General features: G+C 42.3%; 1 protein-coding gene across 7 annotated transcripts in view; it reads left to right on the top strand.

The window, feature by feature from the left end:
• LOC145525729 (olfactory receptor 51G2-like) overlaps positions 1-18,460 on the top strand; it is a 74,274-nt gene extending 55,814 nt beyond the window's left edge. For 2 of the 7 annotated variants that reach the window (XM_081539251.1, XM_081539253.1), the window contains 4 exons: positions 6,741-6,868; positions 12,255-12,363; positions 15,236-15,323; positions 16,176-18,460. In XM_081539251.1, the coding sequence (XP_081395377.1) occupies positions 12,308-12,363; positions 15,236-15,323; positions 16,176-17,156 (1,125 nt within the window). In that variant the 5' untranslated portion in view covers positions 6,741-6,868; positions 12,255-12,307 and the 3' untranslated portion in view covers positions 17,157-18,460. Of the gene's footprint in view, positions 1-6,030; positions 6,198-6,740; positions 6,869-11,318; positions 11,452-11,901; positions 11,940-12,254; positions 12,364-15,235; positions 15,324-16,175 lie in introns of those variants that run through there. The other 5 variants (XM_081539257.1, XM_081539255.1, XM_081539254.1 and 2 more) reach the window with 5 other exon arrangements.
• The last annotated feature ends 7,600 nt before the right edge of the window (positions 18,461-26,060 follow it).

Here is a 26,060-nt window from a genome sequence, read left to right as displayed (position 1 = left end):
CTGCATTCCATAGTGCAATCCCATTATCAGAATTTTTGGACTGTAAAATCAGTTTCTTGGTTGTAAGTGATGTTGCTGGAGACCCTGGTGTTGTAAATCGAAAAACAGTGGTGCTGGCAGAAGCAATATAAGATGGCAAATGAATCTGTCTCTGGAATAGTACCTATTTTGTGAGGATAAATTGCTGTTGGTTCAATGTCATTAACATTTCACTAAAAGACTGTCTAGATTCTCTTAGAAATAGGGAAAAATCAGGTTCAGAGTTGGTCTTTTATGTGCAGGTGTCTATAGCAGTAGGAGTATAATCGCTGCCTGAGTATGGATTCCTTGGGTTTATCCATTTACCACTACTAATAAGGGCACTTGTACAAGAGTCCATTGAATAAGCACCAGGTGACTGAGAAGAGGCTGATCCACATCCACAGGATGGGTCATCTTATTTACCTGATTGTTGTTGTTAAGTCACCCAGTTGTGTCTGACTCTTTGCAGCTCCCCTAGACTGCGCATGACAGGCCTTCCTGCCCCTCATCATCTCCCGAAGTTTGCCCAAGTTCGTGGTCATTGCATTGGTGATGCCGTCCAGCCATCTCATCCTCTGATGCCCTCTTCTCCTTCGCCCTCAAATTTTTCCCTGCATCAGGGACCTTTCCAATGAGTCATCTGCTTGCATCAGATGACCAAAATACTGGAGCTTCAGCTTTAGCATCAGTCCTTCCAGTGAATATTCAGACAGGATGGGTCATCTTATTCACCTGATTATTGGGTGCCTTCTCTGCATTATATGTCCTCTGGTGGGAATTCACATAGGACAAAAACAGTTTCACTCTGGGCCCTTTCCTAGATGTTCAGTGTATACTTCTACCCATAACTCATTGTCATCAATCTTTCAATCTATTTTTCAGCCCTGGACCTACAGGTCAATCTGTAAGACAAAATCAGGTGGTGCATATACATCATATATATCAATTCATCTTTGGTTTCAAGCAAAATGGACAAGTTCTTGCTTCAAGTTCTGTACACTGGGAAGAGTTTCCATCACCATTGTCTTTCAGGGTGATGTGTATTGGATACTAATCTTGTGCACCATCTCAGATTCTCATGAATCCCTCTTATTCTCTTAGTCAGCACCCTACCAGTGCTGGTTACTGCTCTGTACACACACTTTTGGATTTGATGAAATATCACAAACAGGGCATGGGATGCAGATTTCTAAGTAGTTGTTATAAGCAAGTGGCACAAGCGCAAAAATTGCAGGGAGTTAGTTCCTCATGAGGTGGGCATTGATGGGAGAGAGTGGGAAAGATAAATTGCCTTCATTTTTCTCCCATGGACTATTTCAAGGTGAGGTCCCTCCTTGTAGTTCTGATGAGCAAACCCACTGACTGAGGGACCTGTCATATATTTTTGAAACTCGTTATGAATGTTATCCAGTGTGATGATGTATTGCATTGTTTTGTGTTTTTCCTTGCCTCACTTCCCTTTTCTCCAAGGCTGATTGTCTTGCTTCTTTTTTTCTTACTCTCATTGCCTGCTGAATAAAGATCACTAATTTAATCATACCTCAGCTCATCTAGAGGATCTGGTCAATCTTCCTTCAATATTTGCAATGCCTAAACCCAGTTAGAAACCAGGTCACAAGGGAACCTTGGAAACCCAGCATTCAGGAATTAACCTCTTGCAATGAAGTGGAAGAAGGGATCTATTTGAGAGCAAATGCCTGGCTTAGTGTTTTATACATGTCATCTCATTTATACCTCTCTAGATAGTCTTGTCATTTCAACTTTATAGAGTGTCTGCTGATGCATTTAGAGTCCAGGTACCTGCCACAAGGTACCTAGTTTAAAAGTAAGGAGTTTAACTAAGTTCTGCTTGATTCCATATACAGTGATCTTAACTATAATCCAGGCAGGTTTTTAAAAATATATATATATTTAAGGCCAACTTATCCTTACAGTCTCCACTCAAACACCATCCTCTTTTATATAAAATGTTTCCTCTTTCTCCTTGTCCGCTAAAGTAGAGAATGATATTAGTTTTTAGGCACTTTTACTAAAGAATACACTTGCCAATGGAAGAGCCTCATGATATGCAGTTTCAATCCCTGGGCCGGTAAGATCCCTTCGAGGAGGAAATGGCAACCCACTCCAGTATTCTTCCCAGGATAATCCCATGGACAGAGGAGTCTGGCAGGCTACAGTCCACGGGGTGGCAAAGAGCCAGGCATGACTTGAGCATACACTCTTTTTTAGAGGCATAAACTACTAGAGGATAGGATTGGTGCCTAATTAATCCCTGGATAAAACACAGTGAGTAAATGAACCCCAATTTTGTGAGCTGGTAGGATTTTGGGTGGCCTTGGCCTGCAAAGGTTTGGAGCGGGGCTTGGATTCCCAGTCAGAGATTGGGGCCTGGTTAAGGCAGTGAAAGCATCAGATCCTAGCCACTAGACCAGTGGTCAGTGACAAGAGCCCTGGCCCTTTGGCTTTGTAGAAAAGAATTTCCACAAAGATGGAAAGTAGTGAAGCAAGTAAAGTATTTATTAAGAGGAAAAAGAGTATAGTACGTGTGTATAGACACATGGGGGCAGACTCAGAGGGAGAGTCCCCAAGTTGTACACTCGTGGCGGTTTGAATTACTTTTATGGGATATTTCTTTTGGTTTTCCTTTGGCAAATCATTATAATTTGCCTGGTTCACAGTCTATGTTTGGTGTATCTCAGGGTCCTTCCACATGTGCACATGGATCTCTTAGCCAAGATGGATCCTTCCAAAGAGGCGTCTTGTTAGAGCATCCCTTGACATTGCTACCCCTTTGGCCTTCAAGGAGCCTTTTCTGTGCATGTGTCATTGGGGAAGTCTCTTGACTTTGGATTGAGAAATATGTGGTCTGAGCAGGGTCCAGCCTTCTCCCGTAACTGTCCTGCTATTCTTGTCTTGGAGTTTTGGTCAACAGAGAATGAATCTCCAATTGCTTTACTCTGGGGGCGGTGTGGGGAGCATCTGCCTCCTTCCTCAAAGACTCTTGGATAATTTAGATTTTAGAATGAGTTGAATGGGGAACAATCTCTCCTAAGCATATAGAATGAAGTTTCACTTGCTTACTTCCATTTATTATTTTCTATCCCATCCCCAATATGAGAGATGATCTGGCATTAGCCATATTTATTACTTTTAAGGCAAAGATAACATTTTAGAATTAAGTGCTAGGAAAGATAAAGAAAGCATTTCATCAGAGAAATGTCAATATTTCAACAAACAGTTAAGAATCCATTAAAAAGTGATCTCTTTACTCCTAGAAACTGAAATATGATAAGAACCTCCCAAAATTAAAAAAATCTCAATGAATGGGAAAAGGGTGTATGATAGGTATGCTGCTGCTGCTGCTGCTGCTGCTGCTAAGTCGCTTCAGTCGTCCGACTCTGTGCGACCCCATAGACGGCAGCCCACCAGGCTCCGCCATCCCTGGGATTCTCCAGGCAAGAATACTGGAGTGGGTTGCCATTTCCTTCTCCAGTGCATGAACAGGAAAAGTGAAGTGAAGTCGCTCAGTCATGTCTGACCCTTAGCGACCCCATGGACTACAGCCTACCAGGCTCCTCCGTCCATGGGATTTTCCAGGCAAGAGTACTGGAGTGGGGTGCCATTGCCTTCTCCGATGATAGGTATGGGAAAGCTTATACTGGGCTGCAACAATTGAGGACAGAGACTGGTGTCATGGTTGAAAGAATCACCCGGAAAACCCCAGGAACTGCTAACAGCCTCAAGCAGGCAGAATCTGGAAATATCCTGTTCTCTGATCTGCAGGAAACACTGGAACCTGGAGTGGAATAAGGAGGAGTCAGGACTCACCGATGTAGAGAATTAGTGATTATGGGGGCAATATAGGGGTGGGGAATTATTACAGGGAAGAATCGATCCCATGTTGGATCTGCTGTTTCTTTAACCTTTGCTTCTCATTATTATTTTTCACACAAGGATACTGTTTATACATAATGGCCTGCCTTGGGGAAACCTGACACTCTGTCTTAATATTAACCCAAAGTGCCTTTGTTCAGGACCCTGTCCACCTGTGGATGGCAGGAAGGAATAAATTAATACATCCTCTCCCCAAGGCTTGCCATTCTAGGGAAACTTTGCAAGATAAATAGCCTTTTTAAAAAAAAATTTCCTCACCTTCCCCCATCTCTGTTCTACTAAAGAAGCTGGCATCCAGAACCAGATAATATGATTGTTTTGAGACGTTAGTGTGCCATCTTCTGGGTCAGTCATATTCCTTGCCTCAACACTTTATCTCTTGGATTTATTGGCCTGTTGTGTGGCATGCAGAGCAAGCTTGGACTCAGTAAGAGAATGGGGGAGTACAACTGTTGGGTAAAGATAGCCTCAAGAATGTATTGTACAACACGGGGAATAGAGATAATATTTTGTAGTAACTGTAAATGGAAACTAACCTTTAAAAATTGTATAAAAAATAAAAAATATTTAAATGAAGAAGGAGTGAGAGCATCCTGCAGTGTAGTCTGTCACCTCTACGTTGTCTTCTCTCCATGCTGGAGAGAAAGGAAGAGGGAATGGCTGAAGTTAGTTCTACAAAATAACTATCCAACATTCTCAAGACTCATGGTCATGAAAACCAAGGAAAAATTGAGAAACTGTCACAGATCAGAAAAGACTAAGGAGATATGATGACTAATTGCAATATGGTACCTACATTGAGTCCTGAAACAGAAAACAGACACTAGTGAGAAAACTAGTGAGATCCAAATAAAATCTGTGAGCTTTCGTTAATAGTAATGTAGCAATATTGGTCTTGTAGCTTTGACAAATGTACCGTGTTTATGTATTATGTTAACATTAAGGAAACTGGGTGAAGGGTATATGGAAATTCTCTACACCATCTTTGCAACTTTTCTGTAAATCTAAATGTATCTCAAAATAAAAATATTTATTTTAAAAGATGCCAAACTCTGACTCTGAGTGGTGGAGGACGTGTGGCATGTGGACAATGCAGAGGAGTCCAGGCAGATCACTGAAGCCTGTTCTCAATATCTTATTGGAAAGGAAAGGGAGTATGTACGGAGCTTATATGATGTTCCTTTCCGAGTGCCCTCCCATTCTAATATGATTCTAACAACCAGCCCACGAAATAGCAAATGTTCCCAGTTTACAAGTGAAGCATGAAAGGTTCAAGGCGTTAAAGTCATTTGCTCATTATCACAGCTGATGAGTGACAGATCCAGAAATAAATCACCGCTTTTCTGACACATCATGCTTGATCCCTGAGTGTATCAACAGGTGAGAGCTGTTGCTTCATCATTACTACTTTATTTTCAACCACCTTCATTCCCTAGGTACAGGCATAAATTTAGATAGAAAACTTTTCTCGTCTCCAACAGACTCTCCATGATTAAAGCACTCTTGCACGTGTCTTTGGTTACATGCCTGATTTCTCATTCTCTCTAGAAATGGAAATTCCTGGCAGCCTCTGTTGCCCCAGAGGAACAGACTATGGTTCAGACTTTGTTACCAACCAGGGTGCTTGGCCTTCCTCAATCAATAGAAATTGACTAATTGACTAGAGGGCAGACAAGAACTTCAGGCAAGGCTTTACTACGGCCCTACTACAGAAGGGGTTAAGTGACAATCAGCAACATGTTCCCTTCCTTGCTTGCTCCCTGAGGGGCACAAGCTTGAGGGTAGTAGAGGTGTGCCTATTAGTTGGGCCAGAGGGGTGACTTAGGTGCTTTGCCCACCTCTGAGGTGATGTCTGCAAGGGGGCTTGCGCAATACCCTGCTTTTGTTCCCAACACCCTGTTTTTCCTCCAGGCTCTTCAAAAGTGGCTTTTTTTTTTTAAGTCTCTTTTGTATCTTTTGGGGCCAGAATTTGCCCCAACTGCGCCTGCATGCAGTTATTTTTAGTCCCATACAGTTTCTTTGTATTTTGTTGCTCCAGGAGAGGTGTGTCCAAGTGCAAACTTTGCAACACTGCAGCAAAGGGTCCCAGGTCCCAGCCTTCTCATAACCATCCTCTTAGTCCCCATCTACCTCCATTTATAGCCAGACTTTTTGGGGAGTTGGCTCTTTGGGAAGGAGCTGCTGCTGCTGCTGCTAAGTCGCATCAGTCGTGTCCGACTCTGTGCAACCCCATAGACGGCAGCTCACCAGGCTCCCCCGTCCCTGGGATTCTCCAGGCAAGAGTACTGGAGTGGGTTGCCATTTCCTTCTCCAGGGCATGAAAGGGAAAAGTGCAAGTGGAGTCGCTCAGTCGTGTCTGACTCAGTGACCCCATGGACTGCAGCCCGCCAGGCTCCTCCGTCCATGGGATTTTCCAGGCAAGAGTACTGGAGTGGGGTGCCATTGGGAAGGAGCAGGCACACTTTAACCTCCTTCTGGCACCCCCTATGGAAAGTCATCAGGATGGACTGCTTTTTTTTTTTCCTTTAAATGTTTATTTGGCTGCACCCTGTCCTAGTTGTGGTACAAGGGATCTTTGTTGCCTCATGCAGGACCTTCCCTGTGGCACCCGGGCTCTCTAGTTGTGGCATGTGGAATCTAGTTTCCTGACCAGGGATTGAACCCAGGCCCCCTGCACTGGGAGTGTGGAGTCTTAGCCACTGGACCACTAAGGAAGTCCCAGGATGTACTGCTTGATACTTTCTTCCAAGTCCCCCTGCTGCCTGGCCCGGCACTCAAGGGGTTCAGAAAGTTCAACTTCAAAAATCTCTTGGATTTGCATGCAGATCCCAGCAGACCTGTTATTTCCCTAACTTCATCAGGAGAATTATAAAGTACTGGTCTTCACTGACAGCAGAAAATGCTTCTCACAAACACTGGTTCAGATGAGAGGAGACGCAGCTCTGGAGCCATGGTGAGTTCTGGGACTGGGGGGTCGGAGCCGGGGCCTGGGGCCAGGAGACTGAGCCTGGAGGTCTTGCACCACCGCCCTACACCAGCAGCGTTTCAGCCCTACACGTGCTGCATCTGGGCAGCACTGAATGGTCTCTGCTTACGGCAGACAACTACCCTTCAGGTCTCTCCATAACCTGAGAGGTGAGAGTTACCTCAAGGCCTTTGCTGATCCTCCTTATTATAACATACTGGGCTTGGGTGGGCATCAGGAATGAGTTCTTACCACATTAGTGTCTTTTCTGAGCTTGATGGTTCCTTGTTGAGAAACATGGTGACCTCATGATAAAAGGAAACACTGCTCCTTCTCAGTCCTCAGCCAACTAGCCAAACCAACAGAGCAAGCCCCAGATACCTCCCACAGGGTCTGCTCTTTGCACAGGCTGAAACTGACAGCTTTCCTGCATCCTACTGTGGGGCTTCTGATTATGGGACAAAGACAGTCATAGAGGATGGATTCTACCTTAATCTGGGGTCAAAGTGAATGAGCAAACCTCCCCTTAGACTGTATATTCTGACTAGTTTGAGCAGGCATAGAGGAGTTACTAACCCTTAGCTAACTCAATGGAGAAGGCAATGGCACCCCACTCCAGTACTCTTGCCTGGAAAATCCCATGGATGGAGGAGCCTGGTAGGCTACAGTCCATGGGGTCGCTAAGAGTCGGATACGACTGAGCGACTTCACTTTCACTTTTCCCTTTCATGCCCTGGAGAAGGAAATGGCAACCCACTCCAGTACTCTTGCCTGGAGAATCCCAGGGACGGGGGAGCCTGGTGAGCTGCCGTCTATGGGGTTGCACAGAGTTGGACACGACTGAAGCGACTTAGCAGCAGCAGCAGCAGCAGCAGCTAACTCAAGTCAAGAAGGCTGACAGCTATGTAACAGCTGATCAGAGTTAACATTTGTTCACTAAGGGATTATGATTTCTTGATAACCTCACCATAACTCAAGGGAGAAATTTCCCTTTTACAGGTGAAAGCATTAGGAGATAATGTTAAGAAATCTGCCCATGATCATATAGTTAATCAGTAGTGGAGCCAGGATTTAAACTTAGGCAATCTGGGTCTGGAACACATACTTCTACTCTGTGCTGCCTAGCCTGGATAATATATGTGGAAGACGCCAACTCTGAACATCCCAACCTCTGAAATGTTAATGTAAGGAGACTCATGATTTTAATAGAACAACCATTATTCATGGTATTTAAGGCCTTCAAGGAAATTAAAGAGATATCACATTTACAGACATATGAGACCTGCTAAAACCATTTGCGGAGAAGGCAATGGCACCCCACTCCAGTACTCTTGCCTGGAAAATCCCATGGATGGAGGAGCCTGGTAGGCTACAGTCCATGGGGTCGCTAAGAGTTGGACACGACTGAGCGACTTCACTTTCACTTTTCACTTTCATGCATTGGAGAAGGAAATGGCAACCCACTCCAGTGTTCTTTCCTGGAGAATCCCAGGGACGGCGGAGCCTGCTGGGCTGCCATCTATGGGGTCGCACAGAGTCGGACACGACTGAGGTGACTTAGCAGTAGCAAAACCATTTGAGACCACAGAAGGCTGGGTTACAATATATTCACAGGTACCAGTGATTTACACAAACAAGCCTGGTTGATTCTACCTACCTACTTATCATTTTAACTTAAATATTCAACACTAGAGACATTCTTGTTTCATTCCAGACCATAGGATCTCTTCCTAAATAACCAGGCCTCACTGGTTAAATCTAATCAAGGATTTTGTTTGCTAGCTTTTGAAATGAGACAACACATATACAGTAGTCAGATTTGACAGGGATCTACTGTTTAAAAATATCGAAAGAGATAAAACATTTTTAGATGACTGATAGGATCAGATTTATTTAATAATGATTTTTTCTATATGGATCCCATATCTATAAACAAACTAAAGCCTTTAGAGGAATTACAGTTTTCTTCCTATACTCAGATTTCACTGCAGTTTCATTGGTGTGTGTGCCTAGTTGCTCAGTCATGTCCAACCCTGCAACCCCATGGACTGTAGCCCGTCAGGCTCCTCTGTCAATGGGATTCTCCAGGCAAGAATACTGAAGTGGGTAGCCATTCCCTTCTCCAGGGGATCTTCCTAACCCAATGATTGAACTTGCATCTCCTGCAGTACAGGCAGATTCTTTACCATCGGAGCCACCGGGGAAGCCCCATTTCACTGATAGCTTTCAGGATTTAAGTCTTGTATGAAAGCAGTGGCCTTTCAGTTTATATGCAGTGTGGGCTGAACATCTCTTATTCATCCCTAGAACATAAGGCTTCAAGCTGCTAGAAAGCAGCAGAAGGTAGAGGGGTCTGAGTTGCTTTTGGGGAGCTAGAGCCCCTGCAGATAGGTAGTGGCTGCCCAGTCACAGGTGCCCAGCCTAGATAGGTTAATGCTAAGCTTATTTCTGAGCAGAGCAGTATTAGAGCTGTTCTTGGCTAAAGCACAACAGCTTCATGGTCTTGGGGAAAACTTGGCTTCCCAGCTCCCCACAGTCCTTGCTAAGCCAGAGCTGCAGTGCCAGGGTCTATTTTTCTATAACCTCCCTTTTAGCCCCATGCCTTGGGCTTCTTCAGTCCCAGGGCTCAGCTGGAAAGTCCAGAGGCTTAAAGCCCTGTATCCCCTTGGGCATTGGTTGCCATGAGATCATCTTATGGGAAGAAGCTCACCAATCTTCTCCAAGCTGGGTCATTTCTTTTTGGTGGCTCACAGTTTGGCCTTGAAAGAAACTGGGGGCAGACTTCTCTGGTTAGAGAAATATAGTTTTTGTACTATTCATGGCCTTCTGGAACCTGGATGAATAAGACGGTAGAGGGGCAGAGAGCATAATTCAATTTTTTTTTTTTAACTTATCCTTGAAAGGGTGTGCTCTGCATTTATTCTCTGTTACTCTCACCATCTCTTTCTCATTGTTTTTCTTTCCACATATAGTTTTTCCATGTTTTTCTTTTGCTCTCCCAGGAGAGTTCTTATTTGAGGAGAAAGTTCTTCTTCCTAAGCCATGAGCCTATAACTAAACTCAGGTAGTGTGCAATACAAAAATTGTCAATAAGCATGTGGGCCCTTTATAATCTTAAAACTTGAGGGATTGGTGCATATAAGCAGTCAGGGAGGAGGCAGGGGTGGTAAATGAGATCTCATAAATTTGAAATCCTATTTCATCTTCTTTTGGGATGAGAATTTGCAGCTTTCATAATATTAATAACCTTTATAGCTAGCAGACGGAGGCCACATAACACAGTGCTTTAGAGTGTGGACTCTGGAGTATAGCACCGGGAGTTCTACTCAGTATTCTATAATAACCTAAATGGGAAAAGAATTCGAAAGAGAATAGATGTATGTATATGTATAACTGAATCACCCTGCTGTACACCTGAAACTAACACAGCTATACTCCAACGTAAAGTAAAAATTAAAATAAAATTAGAGGAAAAAAACAATGTGGGCTCTGGAGTCCGACTGCTTACATTTAAACCCTTGCTCATCCACTTTCTTAATTTATGAGCTTAGGCAAGTTATTTGACCACTTAGTGCCCAGTTTTCCTATATGCAAAATGGGAATGAAAATTATTCCTATCATAAGGCAGTAAATACTTGCTTGATACATATCAAGCATTATTATTTTTAAGTGCTTAGTATGTGCAAGGCACTATCTGAAGTGCTTTACATGTATTTCAGTCTCTATATTGATCTCAAGAGACACATTATTTTCAAAGATTTTAGAGATGAGAGTGCTGAGAAATGGATAGATGCATGAGGTTTGGAGTCAGATGGACTGTGCTTGAAGCCAGTCTCTTCTCCTTCCTCTTATTGGGATCACTGACAGGTTTCCTCACTTCTCAGGCTCTAGTTCCTCATTTACAGAAGGGGAATGGCACCACTTACAGGTTTTGGAAGGAAGGAGACTTACTGAGATAATGGGTGTGAAAACAGTAGGTGTTTCTGCTTATTTTTACATTTTAATAAATGCCTGCTCTGTGCTCAACAGGGCTTCCCTGGTGGCTCAGTGGTAAAGAATCTGCCCGCCAATGCAGGAGACGTGGCTTTGACCCCTTGGGTTGGAAAGATCCCTTAGAGAAGGGGATGGCTACCCACTCCACTGTTCTTGCCTGAGAAATCCCATGGACAGAAGAGCCTGGTGGGCTTTGGTCCATGGGGTTGAAAAAGAGTCTGATATGACTTAGTGACTAAACAACAACAGTGTGCTCAAGAAGTTTATAGACTTTTCCATGTTCACAGCCACTCTATGAAGTCAGAGTTATTGTTCATTTTTTAAACATGATAAGGGTACAGCCTTTTGGTGAGCTTCTTGTAATGCCTGCAGCATTAGAATGGAAGGAAGAGGATGCAGCCTTCCTGATATCACACACTGCTGAATTCTTGGGTCTTTGATGCAGGCAGGCTGTGCATGGTAATTTGGCCATTGCATCCAGATGATAAGCCACAACCTGTGTGGAAAGGCTGGGAAAATCTGGGAGCAATGGAAGCAGAAAGGCCTGGCTGGACTAGTTTGAAGACTACTTCTCTTAGGTAATTTCACTCTGGTCTCAGACGTCCTCATCTGCTTTAAAGGGAGATGAGGAGGGGGTGGGTACAGAAAAACTGACCTTTAAATTAAACCGAGGACAAAAAAAATCTAATAATCACAAAGTATCAGAGTTGCCTTTTCTTATATGAAGCACTTAAGTGAATAGCCTTTCTCTTTAGGCCAGCTGAGATTTAAATCCTGGATCTATCATCTAACATCATGAACTTGGGAAAGTTACTTAGCCTCCCTGAGCCCCAATTTCTTCATCAGAAAATCAAAAAATATTTCATATGGTCGAGGATTAAGTAAGCATGTGTGTAGTGAAAGCATGTTAATCACTCAGTGGTGTCTCTTTGTGACCTCATGGACTGTAGCCCTCCAGGCTCCTCTGTGCTTGGGATTCTCCAGGCAAGAACACTAGAGTGGGTTGCCACGCCCTCCTCCAGGGAAATCTTCCTGACCCAGGGATTGAACCTGAGACTCTTGCACTGTAGGCAGATTCTTTACCATCTGAACCACAAGTGAAGCCTCAGCATATGTGTAGAGAGCGTTTATAAAGGACAAATAATGTAATTTTCTGACCCTTATTATTATTTAGTGAAATAAATAAATAAATAAACTTAGGACCCTGAAGAAGTGTCAGAAAGCAAGGGACCTGACAAAAAGGGGAAAAATTAGGGTAAGGCAAGGTGGATGTAACTCCAGCACAGTGATGATACAGGGATCTCTAGGGACCAAAGAGAAGGGGGATGTCCAAGTTGCTTGAGAAGGTCCAAATATTTGAGAAGGCTGTTCTCTTTTTCAGATGGGATTGTGGATACATGGTTGTCATTTGACTACTCTGTGGACAGAAGCTTTATGCAAAACTACGTGATGCCATATGGAATGATAGTCCACGAAAACGTTGCACACAGGTGGGCCTCAAGCTGTTTTGTGTATAGGCTAAGTTGTATCTGGAGAAGAGTCTTTCTACTTGGGCTCTGTCCTATCAGATAATGCATGTCATGCCTGACAGTTTGGGAAATATTTCATAAGCTTTCTGCTTGAGTATCAGGGCTGAGCTGAGATCAGGATCACTCACTTTGGCTTACAGCAAGTTATACAACCTGAGAAGATGGTAGGAACATCCTTACTCAGTGTGTGACACATAGTCAATAAATCATAGCAATCACTCTTACTATTGTAATCACCATCAGAAACTGATTGATGGAAGCTCACAGGCCCATATTGGAACAAATAAGCACATTATTTTAGGGCAGGGGTCCCCAGCCTACAGGATCTAATGCCTGATGACCTGAGGTGGAGCTGATGTAATAAGAGAAATAAAGTGCACGATACATGTAATGTGCTTGAATCATGCCTTCTTCACTGGTCCATAGAAAAATGGTCTCCCATGAAACTAGTCTCTGTTGCCACAAGGTTGGGGACCACTGCTTTAGGGGACTCCTGTCTTACATGAGCTTTCATTGCTATATGCTGTTTCTTAGTGCAGCACTGACACATAATGGAAAGTCAGTTTAGTAAGACAGTGAGTAAAACAAATGAAACCATCTGTTCACTCCTTGAATGAAGAGAGGCAGGTAGAAAAGAGTATATGCTGCATGATTCTTACAGGTGAAATTAATCTGTGGTATTAGAAGCTGGGAGAGTGGTTATCACTGAGAGGATGGAGTGACTGGAAGGAGTCACAAGGGGTTCCTGGGCGGCTGACAATATTGTTTCTTGATCTGGGTGCTTGTTACATGGCTGTGTTCACTTGGAGGAAATTCATCAAGTTTTTTTTTTTTTTTTAAATAAATTTATTTATTTTAGTTGGGGGCTAATTAGTTTACAATATTGTAATAGTTTTTGCCATACATTGTCATGAATCAGCCATGGGTCTACATGTGTTCCCCTTCCTGGACCCCCCACCCACCTCCCTCCCCATCCCATCCCTCTGGGCCATCCCATTGCCCCGGCCCTGAGCCCTTGTCTCATGCATCGAACATGGAATGGTGTTCTGTTTCACATATGATAATATACATGTTTCAATGCTATTCTCCCAGAACGTCCCACCCTCACCTTCTCCCTCAGAGTCCATAAAATTGTTCTATGCATCTGTGTCTCTTATTCTGTCTCGCATATAGGGTTATCGTTACCATCTTTCAAATTCCATATGTATGCATTAGTATACTGTATTGGTGTTTTTCTTTCTGGCTTACTTCACTCTATATAATGGGCTCCAGTTTCATCCATCTCAGTAGAACCAATTCAAATGTATTTTTTTTAATGGCTGAGTAATATTCCATTGTGTATATGTACCACATTATTAGAGAAATGCAAATCAAAACCACAATGAGGTATCATTTCATACCAGTCAGAATGGCTGCTATCCAAAAGTCTACAAGCAATAAATGCTGGAGACGGTGTGGAGAAAAGGGAACCCTCTTACACTGTTGGTGGGAATGCAAACTAGTACAGCCACTATGGAGAACAGTGTGGAGATTCCTTAAAAAACTGGGAATAGAACTGCCATATGACCCAGCAATCCCACTGCTGGGCATACACACCGAAGAAACCAGAATTGAAAGAGACGCGTGTACCCCAATGTTCATCGCAGCACTGTTTACAATAGCCAGGACATGGAAGCAACCTAGATGTCCATCAGCAGACGAATGGATAGGGAAGCTGTGGTACATATACACAATGGAATATTACTCAGCCATTAAAAAAATACATTTGAATCGGTTCTACTGAGATGGATGAAACTGGAGCCCATTATACAGAGTGAAGTAAGCCAGAAAGAAAAACACCAATACAGTATACTAATGCATACATATGGAATTAGGAGATATCAACTTTTCTATGTGTATTTTATATTTCAACTAAAAAGAAATTTTTTTAAATTAATTTCTCTTGAAATATAATTGCTTTACAATTTTGTATTAGTTTCTACTGTGAAGCAAAATGAATCAGTTATGTGTATACATATAAAGATATTTTAAGTATTATCACATATGGTCAATTTGCTGAGTAGAAAGATACCTTACAAGTGATGTTTATAATGCTTAGGGGAGAAGTGACTGAGTAGGCTACAGATGTCAGAAGAACAGGGTCCTTCCTCTTCTGGACCCAGTATAAAGATATTGCTTAGACATGATCTTGCAGCATAAGGGACAAGTGAGGATCATTAAACAAGGTGATGGTAGGAGATCTCTTCCTGAAACAGATCTGATCACTGTATTTCCTCCCCAAGTGTATGCTCATTTAAATGTCCATGCTTTCCTTTCCTTTTCTTCAGTATTCTGATCATGATTTGAATGGAAATTTGGAAGGTGGATCAGAATACAGAAATACTGAAGAAAGTGGAATAGTTAGGAGGCTGTAATAATATCTGGGGAAATGATGATGATTTTGGATAGATTATTTTTGGGATCTGAAAGGAGGAGATAGTTCAAAGATAGTTGATTTGGGAAGTATATTATAGAGTGAAAAGAGATACTGAGGTGTTTTTTTTTTTTTTCCCTGGAGATTTCGAGGATAACAGGAGCGGGAGGTTTTTGAAGGTGAGCTCTGGGTGGAAAGGGGAATTGTAGTTTGTGGTTCTGCAGGACATTCAATTCACAGTGCATATCAGTGTGAAAATATTTACTAGGCAAATGGAGATGCAGTCCTGTGGCAGAGGAAAGAAACGGGAGGCTTTGTAGCCCAAAAGTGTTATGTGAAGTAATGGGAAAAGATGGGCTTACACACTACACTCTGGGCTCCTTGCTTAATGTTATTAACTTTCTCTGCCTGGCTCTGTAGGTGGTGCCCCTCAAGACCTGTCAGGTTCACCCTTCAGTGCCCAACTCTGGAGAACAAAGCACTTGGTGCTGTCATAACAGCTTTTATGGTAAGAGGGGATTAAAAAAAAGATATTTAAGAGAAAATGCCTTCTAATTAAGCCCATGGCCACAGGACTGTCTCCAAGGGTCAGAAGAAAATGTGCAAGTTTAAGCAGTCCATGAGGTGGAAGTAGGATTGGGGAAGGAGTTTAATGAAAGTGAATCCATTCCATTTCCCGTCTTGTTTACCAGATTTAGCTTTAAAGAACACTTGACTTCTAGGTCAACCCATCTTCACAGGAGGGAAATTTGTCACCACTGAGCACACTGGAAAGAACCTTTGGACCTCAAAGTCTTTTCCAAAAAAGAAACACAGAAAATTCTGGTTCCAGAATAGAATCAGAGGAAAAAACAAACAGCTTTCTCAGAGGATGGTTTTGAAAATATGTCATGGGTTTGAATGTGTCCCTTTTGATATATTTGTTGACAGATAGGTCACACTATGGAAAACCTGCCTCTAAGGAATAGAAATGGAATCTAAACTGCTTGTTTCTAACAGCATACTAAATTCAAATGAAAAATTATTCTCCTTTTTATATTATTTAGTCTGAGAAGACACTCGAAATAGCTTTGGAGTATAGCTTAAGTGAAAAAGGAGAGTGTTTAGGCCAAAGAGATGGTAGATATCCAGTGGCTAAAGCAATACACAGAGATTAGCTCATAAAATTTATTTAATATGACTTTATTCAAGGAGAAGATTAAATGATCCAGAAACAGAGGGGAATGGAGCTCCTCAGAGGAATGAGGTTTCTCTCATGGCCTGAGAAACAGTGATAGGGCCACTCTTCCTTTCTAGCCCTTAGTTCTTGGTAAGGACTTTGTAAGTGATGATCACAGGAATGAATGCTTCTTCCTTGTAGGGTGGACCACTGCCTCCTGGAATCGCTATGTTCTCCTGCAACACCAGCACTTCTGGTCATTTTACCTTCCTCCTCACTGGCTTCCCAGGTCTGGAAGCTTCTCACAATTGGGTTTCCATCCCCATCAACCTCATCTGTGTGGTTTCCATCCCGGGGAACAGTATCATCCTCTTCCTGATCGGCACAGATCCAGCCTTACACGAACCCATGTACAGCTTCCTGTCCATGCTGGCAGCCTCTGATCTGGGCCTCTGTGCCTCCACCTTCCCCACCATGGTGCGGCTCTTCTGGCTGGGTGTTCGCGAGGTGCCCTTCGATCTCTGTGCAGCACAGAAGTTTTTCATCCATGCCTTCACCTATGTGGAATCTGGGGAGCTGCTGGCCATGGCCTTTGATCGCTTTGTTGCTATCCGGGACCCTCTGCACTATGCCTCCATTCTTACCCACTCAGCCATGGCCAAAGTGGGGGCTGCCATTCTGGTGAGGGCCATCCTGCTCAATCTCCCAGGACCCATCCTCCTGCGGCATCTGCTGTTTCCCCAGGTCAGTGTACTCTCTCACTGCTACTGCCTGCACTGTGACCTTGTGGGACTGGCCTGCTCAGACACTCAGGTCAACAGCCTGGTTGGCCTGGTCTCCATCCTCCTCTCTTTGGGCTTTGACTCCTCTCTCATCATGCTCTCCTACGCCCTGATCCTACAGACTGTGCTGAGCATCGCCTCCCCTGGGGAACAATTAAAGGCACTCAACACATGTGTCTCACATCTCAGCACTGTTCTTATCTTTTACTTGCCCAAACTGGGGCTGTCAGTTTTGCACCAAGTAGAAAAGCACAGCTACCCTGCCCTGGCAGTGCTCACGGCCAACCTGCACTTCTTGGTGCCACCCTTCATGAACCCCATTGTCTACTGCGTCAAGTCTAAGCAGATCCGTCAGGGCCTCTTCAAGCGCTTCCAGCAGAAAAGGGTTGATGTCCCTTAGAGCAGCAGAAGGATCTCATGGGATGCAACCCCTGTGGGTCAACCTGGATCTTGGGGAAGGATTAGTGGTGGAGTTAATTTTTGAGGTTTCTGGATGGTTCAGATCTTACCACTGAGCCTTTTTTGGGGTACCATCAGCTTCTATAATTATAGTTTTGGGGGACTGAGATCATTGGAAAGCATATAGAAGTATCATCTTGATAATCTTCTTGTTACTCTGATCAGAGTTGAAGTATTTCAGACTCATGTATACTGCAACATCTCCTGGCCTGGGGGACTTAACCACACCCACCGAGAGGATGTGTATGCGTATCTGTAGGCACTTCTATCCTTTTCTGCACCAGATTCCACCCTCCCCTCCCCCCATTTCATTTCAAACCTTTGGAAAAGCTATATTCCTATTGTATTGTTCATAGTAAGAATATTATGTGTAAGTATATTCTTTACCATCTGAGCCAGCAGGGAAGCCTAAACTATATTCATCTGAATACTGATCTTCTTCTCCCACATTTAATATTAACCAACTCATATACCAAGAAACAGAAAAGGGGAGTAGTTGGTAGGAAATGCATAGGATAAACTGTACATGCTAAGTCCATCTATACCTACTTAACCTTAGGGAGTGGTAGTTTTCTCTTGGTTCTCTTCATGTATGTCTCTGCTTTGAGCTAGAGAGAAAGTTTGGCACTGTCAAGCCCTAGAAGGCTGCTCACTGTCTGTTTAGATTTTATGATTAAGTATTTGAAATAATAGTTAGATCCACTTTCTGAGCTTGCATTAGAGCCCACATGAGGGAAGAGTCCAGATTTGGTGCTAGATTCCACGGTTTTAACTTTTAAGAAAACATTTCATCCAGGATTTATAAAATCTCTATATTGCTAAAACTGCCAACCCTATTGGATATGATTTGTAAGGATGTAAATATTAATTTCCACATTTATTCTGTTGTCACTTTTGGTAACTGTATGATAGGTGAGCCATTACCATGTATGAGACAATGAAAGGAATTCCTGTAGCATTAACAGTGCCTATCTTTTAAGTCTTAATTATTTTTTTTCTTCCTTCCTGAGGGTAGTTCTTTTATTGATTCACTTTTTAAAAACCCACTTTATTGAGGTATGATTGACATATAAAAAATTGTGCATATTTAGTGTATACAACTTGAGTTTGGAGATAAGAGATCTGATCTGCTGTACAGCATAGTGCCTATAGTTAACAATATTGTATTTTAAAAATTTTCTAAGAAAGTAGATCTTGTGTTCTTAGCAAATAAAAATGATAATAAATAAAGAAGGCAAGAGGAAACTTTTGGAGGTGATGGATATGCATATACTTAGATTGTGGTGATAGTTTCACAGAGCCCTTAATTTTATTGGTGTCTTCTACTTGATATTTTTATGTGTGAATCCTATCAGTCTGATTGAACACTTGTATCATGGGTAGGTTTGTGGCAACGCCCACTTTAGCCATTTGCCTTTATTTATTTTTTTATTAAATTGAAGTATAGTTGATTTACAATGTTATGTTAATTTCTGATGTACAGCAAAGTGATTCAGTTATTTGCTGTTGTTCAGTCACTCAGTCATGTCTGACTCTCTGCGACTCCATGGACTGCAGCACGCCAGGCTTCCCTGTCTATCACCCACTCCCGGAGCTTGCTCAAACTCATGTTCATTTAGTCAGTGACGCCATTCAACCATCTCATCCTCTGTCATCCCCTTCTCCTCCTGTCTTCAATCTTTCCCAGCATCAGGATCTTTTCCAATGAGTCAGCTCTTCGCATTAGGTGCCCAAAGTATTGGAGCTTTAGCATCAGTCCTTCTAATGACTACTCAGGGTTGATTTCCTTTAGGATTGACTGGTTTGATCTCCTTGCTGTCCAAGGGACTCTCAAGAGTCTTCTCCAGCACCAAAGTTTGAAGGCATCAATTCTTTGACACAGCCTTTTTTATTGTCCAGCTCTCACATCTGTACATGACTACTGGAAAAACCATAGTTTTGACTATATGGACCTTTGTTGGCAAAGTAATGTCTCTTCTTTTTCACATGCTGTCTAGGTTTGTCATAACTTTGCTCCAAGGAGCAAACGGCTTTTAATTTCATGGCTGCAGTCACTACTTGTGGTGATTTTGGAGCCCAAGAATATAGTCTGTCACTGTTTCCCATGTTTCCCCATCTATTTTCCATGAAATGATAGGATCAGATGCCATGATCTTCATTTTTTGTATGTTGAGTTTTTTCTTATTTTTTTGTATGTTGAGGTTTTTTTTTGATTAGTTTATTTTCTATTTTTTAACTTTACAATATTGTATTTGTTTTGCCATACATTGACATGAATCCACCATGGGTGTACATGTTTTCCCCCTCCAGAATCCCTTGAGTTTTAAGTCAGCTTTTTCACTCTCCTCTTTCATTTTCATGAAAGTCGCTCAGTGGTGTCTGACTCTTTGTGACCTCATGGACTATACAGTCCATGGAATTCTCCAGGCCAGAATACTGGAGTGGGTAGCCCTTCCCTTCTCTAGAGGATCTTCCCAACCCAGGGATCGAACCCAGGTCTCCCGCATTGCAGGTGGATTCTTTACCAGCTGAGCCACCTGTGGGTGTCACTTTCATCAAGAGGCTCTTTAATTCTTCTTTGCTTTTTGCCATTACAGTGGTGTCATCTGCATATCTGAGATTATTGATATTTCTTCTGGCAATCTTGATTCCAGCTTGTGCTTCATCCAGCCCAGCATTTCGCATGATTACTCTGCATGTAAGTAAATAAGCAGGGTGACAATATACAGACTTGACATACTCCTTTCCCAATTTTGAGCCAGTCTGTTGTTCCATGTCCTGTTCTAACTGTTGCTTCTTGACCTGCATACAGGTTTCTCAAAAGACAGGTGGTGGTCTGGTATGCCCATCTCTTTAAGAATTTTCCACAGTTGGTTGTGATCCATTCAGTTCAGTCGCTCAGTCGTGTCCGACTCTGCAACCCCATGGACTGCAGCACGCCAGGCCTCCCTGTCCATCACCAACTCCCAGAGTTTACTCAGACTCATGTCCATTGGGTTGGTGATGCCATCTAACCATCTCATCCTCTGTTGTCCCCTTCTCCTCCTGCCTTCAGTCTTTCCCAGCATTGGGGTCTTTTCAAATGAAATGGTTCTTTGCATCAGGTGGCGAAAGTATTAGCATTTCAGCTTCAGCATCAGTCCTTCCAATGAATATTCAAGGTTGATTTCCTTTAGGATGGACTGGTTGGATCTCCTTGCAGTCCAAGGAACTCTCAGGAGTCTTCTCCAACACCACAGTTCAAAGGCATCAATTCTTCAGTGCTGAGCTTTCTTTATAGTCCAACTCTCACATCCATACATGGCTACTGGAAAAATCATAGCTTTGACTAGATGGACCTTTGTTAGCAAAGTAAAGTCTCTGCTTTTTAATATGCTGTCTAGGTTTGTCATAGCTTTTCTTCCAAGGAGCAAGCATCTTTTAATTTCATGGCTGCAGTCACCATCTGCAGTGACTTTGGAGCCCCCCAAAATAAAGTCTCTCACTGTTTCCATTGTTTCCCCATCTATCTGCCAAGAAGTAATGGGACCGGATGACATGATCTTAGTTTTCTGAATGTTGAGGGTTTTTGTTTTTTTTTTCTTATTGAGTTATTTTTTATTTTTATTTATTTATTTTTTTTATAAATTTATTTATTTTAGTTGGGGGCTAATTACTTTACAATATTGTAATAGTTTTTGCCATACATTGACATGAATCAGCCATGGGTTTACATGTGTTCCCCTTCCTGGACCCCCCACCCACCTCCCTCCCCATCCCATCCCTCTGGGCCATCCCATTGCCCCGGCCCTGAGCCCTTGTCTCATGCATCGAACATGGAATGGTGTTCTGTTTCACATATGATAATATACATGTTTCAATGCTATTCTCCCAGAATGTCCCACCCTCACCTTCTCCCTCAGAGCCCATAAAATTGTTCCATGCATCTGTGTCTCTTATTCTGTCTCGCATATAGGGTTATCGTTACCATCTTTCAAATTCCATATATATATGCATTAGTATACTGTATTGTTGTTTTTCTTTCTGGCTTACTTCACTCTGTATAATGGGCTCCAGTTTCATCCATCTCAGTAGAACCGATTCAAATGTATTTTTTTAATGGCTGAGTAATATTCCATTGTGTATATGTACCACAGCTTCCCTATCCATTCGTCTGCTGATGGACATCTAGGTTGCTTCCATGTCCTGGCTATTGTAAACAGTGCTGCGATGAACATTGGGGTACACGCGTCTCTTTCAATTCTGGTTTCCTCGGTGTATATGCCCAGCAGTGGGATTGCTGGGTCATATGGCAGTTCTAGTCCCAGTTTTTTAAGGAATCTCCATACTGTTCTCCATAGTGGCTGTACTAGTTTGCATTCCCACCAACAGTGTAAGAGGGTTCCCTTTTCTCCACACCCTCTCCAGCATTTATTGCTTGTAGACTTTTGGATAGCAGCCATTCTGACTGGTGTGAAATGATACCTCATTGTGGTTTTGATTTGCATTTCTCTAATAATGAGTGATGTTGAGCATGTTTTCATGTGTTTGTTAGCCATCTGTATGTCTTCTTTGGAGAAATGTCTGTTTAGTTCTTTGGCCCATTTTTTGATTGGGTCGTTTATTTTTCTGGAATTCAGCTGCAGAAGTTGCTTGTATATTTTTGAGATTAATTGTTTGTCTGTTGCTTCATTTGCTATTATTTTCTCCCATTCTGAAGGCTGTCTTTTCACCTTGTTTATAGTTTCCTTTGTTGTGCAAAAGCTTTTAATTTTAATTAGGTCCCATTTGTTTATTTTTGCTTTTATTTCCAATATTCTGGGAGGTGGGACATGGAGGATCCTGCTGTGATTTATGTCGGAGAGTGTTTTGCCTATGTTTTCCTCTAGGAGTTTTATAGTTTCTGGTCTTACGTTTAGATCTTTAATCCATTTTGAGTTTATTTTTGTGTACGGTGTTAGGAAGTGTTCTAGTTTCATTCTTTTACAAGTGGTTGACCAGTTTTTAAGCCAACTTTTTCACTCTCCTCTTTTACTTTCATCAAAAAGCTCTTTAGTTCTTCTTCACTTTCTGCCATAAAGGGTGGTGTGATCCATTAGTCAAAGGGTTTAGCATAGTCAGTGAAGCAGAAGTAGATGTTTTTTCTGGAATTCTCTTGCTTTATCTATGATCCAACTGATGTTGACAATTTGATCTCTGGTTCTTCTGCCTATTCTAAATCCAGCTTGTACATCTGAAGTTCTCAGTTCACATACTATTGAAGCCTAGCTTGAAGGATTTTGAGCATTACTTTGCTAGTATGTGAAATGAGTGCAACTGTGCGGTAGTTTGAACATTCTTTGGCATTGCCCTTCTTTGGGTTTGGTTGTACACACATACATTTTATTTCATGTTCTTTTCCAGTGGAATTTATTACAAGATATTGAATATAGTTCTGTATGCTGTATAGTAGGACCTTGTTGTTTATCTAGTTTGAAACTCATACTTTATCCTCCTAATTTATCCCTCCACCCCATCCCCCTTTGGTAACCATGTTTGTTTACTATGTCTTTGAGTCTCTTTCTATTTTGTAAATAAATTCATTTGTATCACATTTTTACATTCAACATATAAGTTATATCATATGCTATTTTTATTCATCTGAATTACTTCATTAGTATGATAATCTCTAGGTTCATTCATGTTACTGCTGCAAATGGCATTATTTCATTACTTTTAATGGCTGAAAAGTATTCATGTGTGTGTGTGTGTGTATACCACATCTTTATCTATTCATATGATGATGAACACTTAGGTTGCTTCCATATCTTGGTTATTTTAAATAGTGCTGCAGTAAACATTATGGTGCGTGTATCTTTTTGAATGAGACTTTTTTTCTGGATATATGCCCATGGATGGGATTGTTGGATCATATGGCAACTCCATCTGTAGTTTTTAAAGAAACATTCATAACATTCTCTATTGTCTCTGCATCAATTTACATTGCCACCAGCAGTGTAGGAGGGTTCCCTTTTCTCCATACCTTCTCCAGCATTTATCATTTGTAGACTTTTTGATGGTAGCCACTCTGACCCGTATGAGGTGACACTTCATTGCATGATCTTGCTGGTGAGAGTACCCTAGATTGCAGGTTATTTCCTTTCAGGACTTGAATATATTTTCACTCCCTTCTGGCCTGCAGTGTTTCTGTAAAGAAATTAGTTGAACTAAGTCTTTTTCTCTTGCTGCCTTTAGAATCTTCTCTTTATCTTTCACTTTTTCCATTTTAATTATAATATGTCTTGGCATAGGTTTGTTTGGGTTCATCTTATTTGGGACCCTCTGTCCTTCCTGTACTTATATATCTGTTTCCTTCCTTAGTTTGGGGAACTTTTCAGCTATAATTTTTTCAGATACATTTTCAGTCCTCCTTTTCTCTTTCTTCTCTTGGGATTCCTATTATGCATATATTGTCTCAGTTTATATTGTGCCATAGAGCTCATATATTGCTTTCATTTGCTTTCCTGTCTGCTCTTCTTATTGGATGATTTCCATATTCTGTCTTTCGGATCACTTACTCATTCTTCTGCATTATTTAGTTTGCTATTTATTGCTTTTAACTTGACTTTTGTCTTGGCAAATGGACCTTCTAATTGGCTCCTCTTTATAGTTACTAGTTCCTAGTTCCTTGTTACAGTGATCCGCATTTCTATCAAAAGTCTTTCTTAATTCCTTCAGTATTTTAATTATGTCTTTTTTGAACTCAGAAATCTGGTAGATTGGAGAGATCTGTTTCATTGTTCTTTTGGGGAATGTCACTTATTCTTTTAGTTGGGAGTGGTTCTTCTTCTTCATTTTAGTTTTATTTCTCTGACTCTATGAAATTGGGAGAAATAATTATCTACTGTGGTCTTGAAGGGCTGTTTTTATATGAGAGTGTCCCTTTGTATCCTGCGTGAGCCTGATACTTTTGTAATGAGGGCTGTTTTTAATACAGCTGTCTGCCACATCTTTCCTCAGTGTGTGCTGGTCATCATTATCCCCTTGATAGGGGTTCCAATTGGTGTTGTGGTGACAAGAGACTGCTCTGGAAGTTGAGTGGGGCCTCCTCTTTGCTCTGTGGTTGTAACAGCCCTGTTGGGGGCAGGGTCTGCTCCCATTGTTGGAGGAGAAGTCCCCAGATCCATTTCTGAGCTGCAGTGTAATGCTGGCTGGACTGGAATACTTTTGCTGGGAGAGGAGCACCTAAGTACCCCTTCACAGGAGCTGTCCACCTGGAGGTGCTCTCTTTGGTGTCACCTGTTACCTGTTTTGTGGGCTCACAAGTACACTGTTGTTGGAACTGCTCTCATCCCTGCCTCAACCTTGCAGCACAATCAGTTACCCTGGACATCCCTCAGGAGCTGTGCTCACAAACCACTGGTGTATATCCACCAGTGCACATCTGCTGAAGTCAGGCATTGGGACCTGATGTATTCATGCACCTGGAGCTACAGAATCAGCCCAGACCCAGCCCTGTCTCTGCATGTGCGTGCCTGTAAAGCCTGCAACTGCTCACGCCAGACCCACCCCAGTCTCAGGAGCCTCAGTGATCTGCTTGGATGTCCCCTAGGCACTGAGCTCACAAAGGCCCCTGTGGTATAAACCTGCCAAACAACACAGCTGTGCGGACACACACAACTTCAGAAGTGGACATCCCTGGGTCTCTCTGCTGAAGTCCTAGTTTCAGTACCCAGCCCCTTTGTGCATCAGCAGATGTGTGTCTCAGCGTTGGGAGTGCAGTGAGCTGGCCATGACCATCTGTGCTGGTCTCTCTCTGTTCTGCCTGCCTCAAACCAGTTGCTGCACTCTCCTCTGAATCTCCAAAGCAGTCCCTTTATCCCAGCTGATCTGGCCAGTGAAGGGGGTTCCTAGGAGACATTCCTCTTTCACAGCTCCCTCCCAGGAGTGGAGGTCCCTACCCCATTTTTTTTTTCTTTCTTTTGTCCTGCTTGGTTATGTGGTGATCCTTCCTACAGCTTCAGTTGTATGAGATCTGCTGGTGTTCAGTAGGTATTCTGTGAGAATTGTTCCATGTGTAGATGTATTTTGACGTATCTACGGGAAAAGGTAAGCTCTATGTTCTTGTATTCATCTCCTTCATCTGTCTCTCCTATACAAACTTTTATTTCATCAATTTCTTCTTTTCTTTACTGTCTTTTCCTCTTCTGACTTTGTACCCTGGGTGGCTCAGGCTCTGTATACCAATCTTATGACTTTGCAAGCCATCTTCATTCTTGGAAAAACTCAATGGAAGTTGTTCCAACCTAGTTTATAAGGACATTCTTCTGGTTCCAGCCACCAAATATCTAGTATCTGTCTTCTGACATGAGATGGCTGAGGCAGTCATCTTACAGTCATTCCTTGCTTCAAAGCATATATTAGTGTCAGTCACTTGTTTAAGCCAGTCGAATCACTCATTTAAATAAGATACAATGTTAGCTTCTGGCCTATTGGATTTACAAAATAGAGAAAAGTGGTGTAGTGAGAAAGTCTTGCATTCCTAATATTGCTGGGAGAATGCTTAAAGAGTGGATGTCAGAAAAGACAAAGGGACCAAAAGGGCCAGAAAGCTGACCCTCTAATGAGGGAAAGTGGTGGGCCTGAGAAGAAGATGAGACAATAGAGCAGTGCATGTGATGAGGGATCAGCCGGATGAGAAGAAAGGAGAGAGTGCAATGATCCTGGCCACTAAAAAGAGAAGAGCAGACTAAACTCAGAGTAAACAGAAGAATGGAAATAAAAAAGAGCAAAAATCAATGAAAGAAAAAGCAAACAATAAAGAAAAATCAACAAATTGGTTCTAAAAATTAATAAAATTGATACATTTCTCTCCCTCCTCACCCCC

The sequence above is a fragment of the Giraffa tippelskirchi genome, chromosome 11 (genome assembly GCF_054371585.1).
Source record: "Giraffa tippelskirchi isolate mGirTip1 chromosome 11, T2T-mGirTip1v1.2.pri, whole genome shotgun sequence".
Classification (NCBI taxonomy): domain Eukaryota; kingdom Metazoa; phylum Chordata; class Mammalia; order Artiodactyla; family Giraffidae; genus Giraffa; species Giraffa tippelskirchi.
Note: the sequence above shows the minus strand (reverse complement) of the source record. Positions and strands in the feature narration are given on the sequence as shown.